The sequence below is a fragment of the Amblyomma mixtum genome, chromosome 1, assembly GCF_055824585.1.
Source record: "Amblyomma mixtum isolate Tamu chromosome 1, ASM5582458v1, whole genome shotgun sequence".
NCBI classification, from domain to species: Eukaryota; Metazoa; Arthropoda; class Arachnida; order Ixodida; family Ixodidae; genus Amblyomma; species Amblyomma mixtum.
This window is the reverse complement of record NC_143012.1, coordinates 231,656,029-231,668,041: the sequence shown is the minus strand read 5'-3', so window position 1 is coordinate 231,668,041 and position 12,013 is coordinate 231,656,029. Positions and strand designations below refer to the sequence as shown.

Sequence of the window (12,013 nt, the reverse complement as noted above, 5' to 3'; positions counted from 1 at the left end):
GCTGCGACAAACAGGCAAAGTCTGCTCATAATTTTTCCAATCATACTTTTAGCCCCATTCAAGCAAAGCCCGTTTCATATTAATTTTTCTCAAGAATGGCTAGCTTGGTATTCGCTTGTTATTTTGCAATAAAATGGAAACATGATTAACATGTACGGCCATAAAAATACAGCAACATTCTACACTTCGTCCTTACAGCTTCCGGCGATCACCACATTTATTCGTCTTTTTTACTTGTGATTGCTGTGCACCATTCTGCATTTAGCGTTCAAGAACATTACGGTAGCACAAAGGTATTTTAAACCCTCAAGGAAGAATTCGGATAACGAGACTAGTTTGACCAAATGAATGTTCTGCATCTTCAGGAGTCGAATGCAAAGCTTAGTTTTTTATACTCGTGATAATTACAGTTATGAGTAAACTGCTCCTAGCAAAGGTACGCCTTCTCTTAAACAGAAATATTCAGTGATTTTCTCCATTAAAACTAAAACCGGTTACTTGTTGTTAGTTGAAATTTAGCATTTACTGCTGACCTCTCTGCGTCAACTAATATCAAGGTAAAACAACATGACATGAAACGCTGAAAATACGGGACGGCACTGCAGCCCATAGCAATTAAACTCTATTAACCCAAGCTTTTCAGCGCATACCTTAATCGCTGCAAGTTTTTCTACGCGCTTCAGAAGGTGCGCCAGAATTCATGTTCTGCTGAGCTCGGCTTCCGAGATTTTACGACCTCATAAAAAGATGGCTTCCTTGTGCTCCTTTTTCTTTACTGATGTTATTAATTAATTATTACAAAGTAACGCTCGATGTGTTCTGCTGCGTTCATATTTGCAGCTTTAACTTTGCGCGTGATCGATGATCGCTGCTGAGCCGTACTACATAACTGCGGTGCCGGAGCTAATTAACCTACTTCAGAATTCTCACCCCGCCTATGTTTTCCGCGGTGATTTGGAACATCGGCGTAGCGCGAAGTGAGGTGGGGTGTGGCGTAATGCGATTACGCCTTTGAACGAAGTTAATTTTCTTGCCTCGCTGATTAGGGCGCCTGTGAATTCTTTCGTGTTCAAAGAAAGCACGGCTTTCGAATTAGGAGCTCTGCGCTTCGTGATCACGAAGAACGTGAGCACATAGGTAAATGCTCAAAAATTCGAACCAAAATAAGAACCACTTGCACTAAAAAATAATGAACAGTCCAGCAGACATCTCAGGCGCAAATTCTGCGCGAGCAGTTACATTTAGCCTCGAACATTGCTTTAAAACTTTGACTATAAAGAATTCGTTTTCTTTAATTCGAGGCTTTATACATGCGGCACAATTTTTCTGGGGGGTAAAGATGCGCGGAATTATTGGAGGATGTTTGTAGGGTGGGTTGCTGAGTGGAGGTCGGTGAAGATTTTGGGAAGCTACCCACATAAGGGGGGAGGTGTGGGGGAGGGGGGGGGGCTTTCATCACTTGCCCAGGCCAACTAACCTGGGTTAGTCACGGACCGACAGTTGTTGGCAACCTCATTTATTCTTTTGTTTATGCAGCGCGCGGCTGCTTTGTGGAACGTGCAAAACACTAAGTGAACATGCAAACAACTGTCCGTCCGTCACTTAACCAGGAAACATGGCCTCCCATTGTAACTGCTGCGACAAGTGCATGCCACAGTTTGAATGAACCGCTGTATTATTTCATTGAAATAACAAAACAGAAAAGGATATTGTCTAAGCTTTCGAAATCGAATCGCGTAGGGGCTGGCAAGTGCATCAGGAACGTGTCGTTGTCGCTGGCGGTAAAAAAAGTGTAATTGCTTAGGCTATCAAAATGAGTTTATTATGTGTGTAGATCTCTTTTTGTTGAATGTCGTTTCGGTTTTTTTCTTTTTCTTTTGAACTCTTGTGCGTCCCAAAGGTGGCACTTTGCACCCCATGTATTAAAATAATCATACTCCATTAAAATCAGTTGCCAGTTCGCGCTCTGCGTTGTGTTTTCGTTCTGCTTTCTTGTTCTTTAAAAGTGTTACGCGCTTCTTCAAGATGTACAACCAACTAGGCACAATTTTCGCGCTTCTAATGCAAATCGTCGGAGCGCTTTTCATCGCTGCCCAGAACAAAACGACTTGAAGCGAACGCATCACCTGAGCGGTGGTCGTCATCGCATGTTCTTATCCGGTCGATGTATCTGAATTCCCACACCCCACAGTTACGCAAGTTTCATTAAGGAAGCTCTGAAAAGTATTCCTCTGCTACTCCTGATAAGTAATTCGCCTCAATTTAATAGTGTCTTCTGATTTATAGCTCTGTATCTTTCTGAATGTGCTGGGAACGCGTTGCGGGAGAGCGGGCTGTACCATGCATGCTGCACGCAGGAATGACGAGACCATCAGATGTCAGCGTTAAGGAAAACTAGTAGGAGCTAAAGAAAATTTTAATCGATTTTCACTTATGAGCTTAAAAACGTTGATAACTGCACCCAGCTTAATGGTAGCGCATGCAAAGAAGAGCCTCATTAGCCACCCATGCCGATCAGAAATGATTCTAGCAGTCTAAGTATGTGATGGTGCCCTGACATTATATTCCCCTTTGTTTTTGCTGGTCACGAATGCAAAACCTTGTTTGAAAGCATGTGTTCGGAAGTAACTGGTTCAGAATTGCTAAACACCAGCTAATTAGTGCGATCGTAATCACTTCAACCGCGTTTTTATAGAAGACAAATCACAAAACGATTTTTTACTGATATCTCGGCGCATAGTAAAGGATCTTAAGTAGTCGCATTTCCCGGAATATCCACTTCGCAAGACCCATAGCCCATAGTGATGTTTCGAAATTTGAAGAGTGATAAAAATAAATAAATAAATTCGCTACACAAATCAAAAAGAAAAAGCATTAACTGTTTCAGCAACCTAGTACCGTTCTTAAAACTCAAGGGCTGTTTCAATTCAGTTCCAGATGTACTGTGGGAAATGCTGTCCGGCGTGTCATTGTTCATTGTTCCTCGTTTAATAGCCCTTCCGTCGGTTAGCCATACGAAACACTATGAAAGTCATCATTGTGCCGTTTAGCACAGAATTGGAACGCGTTGCATGCAACACTCGAGTTATACGTTTACTTTTATTTCGACTCCTGTGGGCGTCGTGCTTTGGAATGTCGCTATGATCCGCTGAAAATTGATTTCTTTCGCAGAATATGCCGATTCCCCGTAATTTAAAAACAAAATCTTCACTTCATTTATAGTATGACGGCCAATGGCCAAATCCCTCGTACCGCACTGAGAGCTTTTTTCAAAAATACCTAAAACTCAAGCAAGTCGCTTTAGCAAAACGAGTTGAGCCTATACCCACTAGCTGGAAAGACTGCAACTATTTTTAACTGTCTTTCAGTAGGAGATCATTCTATATGTTAGCATTAAGTGGAAAGTCAAGACCGTCGAAAACTGCCAGAAAGCTCAAGAAAGCAAAGGCCGACATGAACACCTCTCTCGCCTCACAACTTGGCTGTCCATTGCAGCAACAATCCTGCCGATGACTCCGATGACAGCAGCAAGCAGTGAATAAGTCTGCAGCGCCCCATTGCTTTACTTCGCTGTCTTAGGCTTAGTCGTTTAGAAAGCGCCTCCCAGAAAAAACTCCTTTAATGGGATGGTCGTCTATACTCTTCTTACTTGGCTTTTTCTACCAGGGCAGTTCCCCAAACCATTTAATAACAGCGGCAAGGTAGCTCTCGATGCATTCCCCAATTTCATTCCACCTCGTGTTTGTTTTAGTTCTATTTTAAAAACGAGAGACTTGCTTGATTACTATCCCCCGGCTCCATCTATAGTATGTTTCCTCAGAGCTCTCGAAGCAGTTTTGAATTGCGGCCAATTTTCCGTAGGACTTCCTGGCAGTGAGGAACATCAGAAAAAGACAAACAAGCAATCAGTGGCGGCAACTGCACGTAGACGACGGACGGCGTATTTGCGGGCGCATGCAAACGCCCATGACTGGTGTGTGCCTGCCGAATTTGCGGTCTGGAATGATGGAGACCTTGCCAGTCTGTGTACAAGCGCCTGGTTTTTTCTCCCACAACATCTCTTAAGTGTTTCTGGGAAAAGGAAAGAAAACGAAGAACGTACCAACAAACGTCGAAACAGCAAGGAACGGATAAGAAAAAAAGCGCAGCAAAACCTCCAAAGTACAAATGCGACGAAAGAAGCCTACTGAGAGGCGGCGTTCTGGTTAATCGACTCGCAATTTATAATGTGGCCTGAAGCCTTCTGACCTGTGCAGAGAAGAAATCCAAAATGATTTTCTTATCCTTCTTCACCAACAAATACTCTTCCACGTTTTCTGTCTGCGGGTCTTCGCCTTTTCACTGTCCTATTCCTTCCCTCGTCTCTGAGGAATTTAGGCTTTGGGAAAGAACAGCGCGGATGCCTCTGGTGCGGCTCTTCTTCCGCGAAAGGAGATACCACAATGAGCATGCTAGTTTCTCGTTTCCTGCTAAGTGCTCTTTGTTTGTTTGTTTTTTTCTTTTCTGCGAATGTAGTTTTTCACATTTTTGCTCTGACAACAAATAAAAATTGCTGGAAAAAAGAAAACGAAAGGGTGCAAATAGGTGTTCCTCATTTGACTCGCGTTTTAACCATGGCAAGTGCCTTGTCGCAACTGTATGGTTTTCTCACTTTCGAGCTTGCAAGGTGGAACTTACTACCTTGCAGGAACAAAGTGTCACACCCCCGGTGGGTGCGGGCATATCGGGCTCTTTCGCTATCGCATCAGACGAAAACGACTACGAATGGCAGCAAAAATAAAACTAACTACAATGACTCAGAAACAAGCACCTGCCATTTTCTGTCTGCCATGGTTGGCAGGTTAGAAGTGGTGAGAGTTAACTCCCCGTGTGCAATTGTAGTAGAGAATACGGATGCTGGCTGCCACAGGAAGAACCGAGAGGGTGGCTACCTTGGATGGAGGAGCTTGTTATTGGGGTGGAGGAATTTTTAACCTGAGGGTGGATGCGACGGTAGGAACCTCCTGCGGCGACAGTAGCCATCTTCTCGATTTTTCCCGAGGCAGATAGCTTTTGGCCTCTCGACTTCTCTCCTACAAGTGTAGAGGCGGATTTAGCCCTCATTTTTTTCTCACCTGCCAACGGGAAGAACCGAGAGAGTGCCAACCGTGGACGGAGAAGGTTCTCACTGGGGAGGAGGGGGGCGGGGGGGGGGGGTATGACTAACCTGAGGGTGCGTGCCACCGGATGTACCCGGCGGGTGGCTGTAATGGAAGGGTGAGGCCAAGTCAGCCAATACCCATCAGCTCACCCTGACTCATGGTCTAAGCCGGCAGCCTTAACTTCTTAAGAAGGAGAAGAGCAATTGTTAATTAATTGTCATCGCATGATGGTAATTAGCACCCCTGTAATTGTTTTACCAGCAGATACGCGGCGACACCAATGAGAATTGTCTGTTATGGCCGCTTTGGATGCTTTGCGCTAATGCCGTCCACAGTCGGGAAGGAGCGTCCAAAATCCTCTATGGCAACATTGCACAACGCCACCATAGGTTCCTTTCGAAATGCGACCACCTTGGAAGTCAGCACGGCCCATATTGCATCCTCAATAGGCCAACGCTAAATAAAGATTGGTTCTCGAGGAACAGTTTACTAGTATGCTTTATGCGGAACTTCGAAAACAACGCAGCTACTTCTGCCGGGTGATTAAACGGGTGTTTTATCTTGAAGAGTGTACAACTGAATATACGAAATGTCTCTATAAATTGTGGAGTTTTTTTAGTTTTGCACACAATCTGAAAGCTGCAAAATGGCATGAAAAGTGTCGAAGTGCAGTAAAACATACTTCACTGCGCTCTCATGAAATTAGATAGCTCTGTCGGAATTAACATACTAAATCACACCCGCCCACCGCTTCAGCCTTCAGTCATCTTTTGCCAAAACGGGTCGAATGGGAGATATCAAGCCAAGAAGTAGTGAAATTATCAGCTTTATATTTACTTCTTACCACGAATATATTATATCTTTCTAAGCTCATTGTTCCGCACTTAATTAAAAGAGCATAAAGATAAAAAAGCGCAATTTTTCTTTCTAACTTTTGAACAATACTTAAGCTACTAATTCGTGAGTTGAATGCTGGTTTTGGATGAAAAGAAAGCATAAAAATAAAACAAGCAACCTATACTTCGTCTCACAAGATGCTTATAACACTACGGAAGGCAGGGGGGCCCTCTCGTTCAAACAAGGCTGCAGGAACACAAAAAATTATCCCTCGAATATTTGAGCAGTGTGGGACTATTAATCAAACAATAAGCACAGCAATTAAAAACATAGTTTGACCTGGTAGATTTAGATGGTATAGAGTGCTTGAATCACTGGTGAAATTAACAGACACATCCCGTACGAACACAGCTCTGCGGAGGCTTGCTGCGAGGTAGCGATGCGTCGCCATTTTCCAACGTGGCGCCGGCCGAGTCGGTTGTGTCGCCAGTGTGCCCTACCCCGACAGTGCGCTGTTTTTCCAAGCAGCCCATCGCAGTTGACTTCTTGAAGTGATTCGCGTCGAGAACGGCGGCAGTTCAAGCACGAATGCGCTCATCAAGAGGACGGCAAAACTCACTCAGCTGAGCGAGCGAACGCTTTACCAGTGGACAACGGAGACGTTGAAGGCGGGCCGAATGTTGTCCCTGAAGAAGCCGGCAGCTTTACAGTGATGGACAACGCGCCATATCATTCTCTGAAGCAGGATAAAGTACGGCGGATGACTAGCTTCAAAAAAGGACATACAGACTTGGCTGCCCGGAAAACGTGTCCGTGGAGTAGCGACATGGTGAAGGCCGAGCTCGTGAAGCTTGTCAACAAAGTGAACACAGGTGGGGACCGATACCGTGTGGACTGCATCGCCGAAGCTGCTGGCCGTCTCGTTGTGCGCTTGCCACCTTACCACTGCCAACCGAACCCGATAGAGCTTGTTTGGAGCGATGTCAAGGGCTTCGTCGCCAGTCAAAACAAGACATTTAAGCCCTAAGACATGGAGCCTCTGGTTCGGCAAGGCATCATGCAAGTGACTGCTCAGAAAGGGAAGAATTACGTGCAGCGTGTTATTAGTGAGGAAAATGGGATGAGGAAACTGGACCATGTCATCGACGGTGTTGTTGGCCAAGGACCGCCTATTGTTGTCAACCTGGAGGACGACACAACAAGCAGAGCTGAATGGAGTTGTGATGAGGACGATGTGATGAGCCCCATTATCGTGCTAACGTTAATGTGGTATCTCAATGACACAGGTTCTGGAAACTGTCCAGAATCGTGCAACTAGATACATTTTAGGCAATTAGAATCGTAAATCTAGCGTCACTCCAATTGAAAGGTCTTTAAACCTCCTGCCACTAGCTACCCGCCGTAAGCACTTCCGCATCTGCCAATTCTATAAGATTTTCAATCCTAATTTTCAACTTCGCTCTCGATAGATTCAACCGGCACCGTTCATTTCTCACCATCGTGATCATCAACAAAAGGTCACAGTGCCTCATTGTAACACAGTGACATGTGCGCAATCCTATTTTCCTCTAACCTCTAAAGAATGGAATTCCCTACCCGCATCATTAACTAGCATCACTGATACAATTCAGTTCAGAAGAATACTTACCACTCTGATTACATAATGATCGCTTTTGTATTTCATTGTAGTGTTGTGTTCTCCACATGCTAGTATTGTTCTTAAACTACTTTATTAATCAGTTCCGAGTAAATTTGCTCACTTCTTTTTATCTTGCCTCAGTTGTTCTATAGTTTTGTATGAATTGTGCTTTGTTTACTTTTTTCTTGTTATCAACTGCCCTTCCCCTCTGAAATGTGCTTTGTACCCTGAGGGTATCACAAATAAATAAATAAATAAACGTACGCGCGAAAGTCGGAGTACCGTCGCTGCGTCTCTCATGACATATGGCAGACGCCGTAGCGGACGGCTTCGGATTAATTTTGACCGCTTGTGCTTTGATTTTCACGCAGCGCATGGGGTTGTTTTGCATTTCGCCAACATCGACATTCGGCTGCCCCGGCCTGCATTCGACCCAGCTTAATAGTGTAGTGACCATGCTGGAATAAATAAATTTATATACACATGACAGGAACATTGAAAATAACTGTGACGTGACAAGAGAGGAACTGATACAAACAGTGGCGACAAAAAAAAAAAGAAAAAGTAGGGCCATTGCGTCTGGAACGGGCGTCTGCCTGCACAAAAACGAACAGATGAAATAATAAAAAGGCATCAACCGCCACCTGCTTGAGGTAGAAAGAAGCTAACTATTAGTACGCATTCTTTCATATGGATCGAGCCACCTGGACATCAGGTGGACCGAGCCACAGGCGCGTAGGAATACGCTAATGTAGTGCGCGCTATCCTGATTGGACGAGAGCTCTCCCTTTCGTACTGCTGCAAACATCTTGGGAGACGAAGTATAAGTCAGAGCTGTCAAAATTCTTCTTCCTAAAGTGAACGCTCTCACTGTTTGTTCTGCATTTGGCTGCGTGTTCTTTGACGCGAGTTGGTGAGCGCCGCCTCCGAACTAAACGATAGCTCGCTAACTCTGAGAAGGTAAAGAAGTTAAGACGAACGCACGAGAACGTCAAGCACTACAGCCGATGGAAAAGCAGCTGCCCCCTGAGAGATGTTTAGCAGCCTAAAACATGCAGAAAGTTGAAGTCCTGTTAAGCAGAGGTGCAAGGCTCGGAGCAGTGTCCTGAATATATTTGAGTTATGCACAAATATAGCTGCTTCTGCAGGTGTCTGAGTCAGAAACGAGGCTCTTCACGAAGTAAAACGAAATTTTTTACGGGAGCGAATCTTTTTTCTATAACTGCGAAGCGAAAGAACAGTTCTCCTGCGAAAGCAGCCGCTGACGATGCTAACGTCGGCAGAATTCGTCTTTCTTTGACGCAGCTTGTGATCAGAAACGCGAGAAATTTCATTTGCAAACTCAGCCCAGAGTGAATGCCTCCTGCCATGCTTTCCGACTGACGTTGCATATTTTGAATGCCTGCAAATCAGAAGTTAAAACAATCACTCTTTGTTTAGCGAAAAATCCATGACAGAAATAGAAATAAAGAAGATGTGTATCAACAGAAAAGAAAAAGTTACTTAAAGACGCACATGAAGATAAGACTGTGTCTTTTTTTCGGTCATTTTCTGGCATATTTGGTCGCAGGTTTCTTGTTGTAGCGCACAGTTCATGTATAGCATTCTTCATTAAAGCTGATGCATTATTAGACCGCTTCTTTTTTTTCTTTTAGGCGCCAGGGATGCTGGCCTTATAGAAATGAGCTGTACAACAGCTCATAAACACGCTAAACTTTCATATTTCATTTCATGTTTCTTTCATTTCATGTTTTCCCCGAAACACAAACAGTTTTAAGAGTACTTTACGGTTCTCGTTTGCGTAGTGCATACTGATACTAAGAGAGCCGCAGAAAGACACATGCTTAAACAGCAGTAGCAACTATTTTCGTAATTGCTTAACTCAGTACGGCGTTATAATCCAGTTCTTTTTCCCTCTTGATGGATGTATCAGGGCTGAAAAAAAATACACTATGTTATTTGAGTGCGTGAGACAAAAAAGACGGTAGAACTGTATTCGTCCTAGCACCCACTGGCACGGGTGTCATGCGAGTGATGGCTATGATGCTACCAATGCCTAATTGCGTAGAGGAAAAAATGGCAGGCGGTTTATCGTGGTTCTGCGCGGAATATCCGCGAGTAGCAAAAGTTGCACGGTAGCACGATGGACAGTTAAGGTCCTTCCGGGTTAAAGAGACTTTACCAAAAGGCTTCTACCATAAATTCCGATCACCTAAATGCCTCCGTTCTAAATGTCTTTAATCCGCAGGCATTTATCATGAATGCCTTCAACTAAATCGCTTTAGCATAAAGCTACAGGCCTGAAGTTATTTACCATATAGCGTGTTGGCCTAAATGACTGATTTCTAAAGGCCTTCACACCGAAGGCATTTATCATGAAGAACTTCACCTTAAAGGCATTAATAAAGGCCTTCATAACAAACACCTCTGGGGTAAAGGCCTGTGTGACAAATACTTCCTTGTACGGTAAATTTCTACAGCTTAAAGGTATTTCTTGTACAGGTCTTTACCACGAAGACATTTATTTACCTTAGAAGCCAAGGAGAAGGCCTCAAAGATGAACACGCCTGGCAGGTTGCCCAAAACTGGTGAGCAGGTGGGCCCTCTGCTGCAAAGTAGGCTGGAGACAGGTTACCTGTGGCCGAAATCAGAAAATGCTCCTACTAGTGTTACCGCACAAAAAAAGGCTTAGCAAGCGTAGGAGGAGGAAAAACCTTATTTTAAGGAAGGGACACAAAGATGCTCAAGAGCGGGCTCCTACTTGTCCAAGAGTCCACGTGCCTTGGCCTCAAGGAAAGCTCGTGTCCTAGCCATGTTTGGCCAACTGGTTGAGCAGCTCTTAGAGATGGCCTCCATTGAGATGGGGGATCGGTCGGGTATGCGGGAACTGCCATGGGTCCTACCCCTGCACATCCTATATGCCGCGCGTTTTTTTTTTAAATTTCACTTGCCATCCACTCATGCTTGTTCCATGAAACACTTTCTGTTCTCGCAATTCCTACAATTTCTCAAAAACTTGTTTCTGTGCTTTGTCGAGTAAGTCTGAACACCAATATGCAAACTCTAGTAATTGTAATCAATTTTTCTCTTATGTACCTTCAGCAGTGCTAATGAAACTACCATGGCTTCATTTTTGTCGAAATCATGTATTTGCACAAGCGTTTTCGGGGCATTGAAAATAAAAACTCTTCTGAACAACAGACAGCCAGAAAACGAACAGCAAAACATATATCACGCATAAACCAACATACTGGCACAGCAGTTAGAGGATATAATCAGTGTGGGCAAATGATTAGTTAAATTTTTCTGTAAAAATTCTAAAATTATCTGTCTTAAGTGTTGCGAAAAACATAGAGCGGGGAGCAATCTACCGCACAGAAAGGTGAACTAAACCTAGTTCACCCGAGTTGACATTTGCATAAAGATAATGACGTCATATGGGCTCTATAGAAGAAGCCCAAACAAAAGCTGCAAGAACTTCGAGGATGCGATGAATAGAACTCCTCGCACAGTGAATGATCTGCGAACCATAATGAATTTTTGTTGCTGAAAAGAATTTACAGGTGACAGCCTTGGCGAATTTCATAAACTATTTGGGACAAATTTCTCAGCTCAGTTCTGTAGCCGATATGCGATCTTTGCAAAAGCTTCAACTGAATTTCTACGCGCTTCACAGTAGGTCATGGTACTTCGGCGGTACGTAAGACCATGCTGCACCAGCATCCAGCTGCTGTGGCACCATAATTCAGCTGATCTAGAACCCCACAGTCCAAACCACAGAAACACCGGCAGCTGTGCCAGTCTTGGCTTGTCTGCAGACAAAGCCGCTAGATCACCTGCATAAGCTATTACTTTCAGCGCACTATCTGGAATACAGCAACATCGATGGCACTACTCTGCAGAAAGCTCATAAATACCAACTCTAAGTAGAGGGCAATCGGAAGTGGCGATAATAGACATATTTGTTGGACAGACGAGTAGATTAACACTGGTTGTTGAGGAGAACCATTCACAATCAAGCGAGTGGGACAATTATTGAAGCAGAGACGTATACATATAACTGGAGCAATATTAACAGTGTTGAAAAAGTGAGAACATAAAATTGTTCCACCTTGTCCCAAGCATTACGCAAGGTCAATTTGAAGCATTACCAATTGTTCCTGAGAGCTGCTGCAAAATTGTAGGGCTGTTCGGGACACTTGTAGTTTAGCTTGAATTGAACGGCTCCTCCAAACACATATCTGATGAGGTCCAATCACAGTCGACATTGCGCACTCTAGCCCGTTCACCAAGGCGTTTGCATAAATCTAATAATCGAAAATAAATAGTGTAATCGGCGTATAGCCCTTCACATATTGCAGTTTTTATTTACCAGTGGTCTTTGGTGCTGTTTGCT

General features: G+C 44.0%; 1 protein-coding gene across 2 annotated transcripts in view; it reads right to left on the bottom strand.

Moving 5' to 3' along the window:
- Positions 1-10,529, bottom strand: part of LOC149371125 (uncharacterized) — a 79,510-nt gene extending 68,981 nt beyond the window's left edge. Inside the window, exons 1-3 of one of the 2 annotated variants that reach the window (XM_089584845.1) lie at positions 10,379-10,529; positions 10,147-10,252; positions 9,462-9,552 (exon numbers count right to left, since the gene is read on the bottom strand). In XM_089584845.1, the coding sequence (XP_089440971.1) occupies positions 9,495-9,552; positions 10,147-10,252; positions 10,379-10,511 (297 nt within the window). In that variant the 5' untranslated portion in view covers positions 10,512-10,529 and the 3' untranslated portion in view covers positions 9,462-9,494. Of the gene's footprint in view, positions 1-9,461; positions 9,553-10,146; positions 10,253-10,378 lie in introns of those variants that run through there. The other variant, XM_089584834.1, reaches the window with a different exon arrangement.
- Between the last annotated feature and the right edge of the window lie 1,484 nt (positions 10,530-12,013).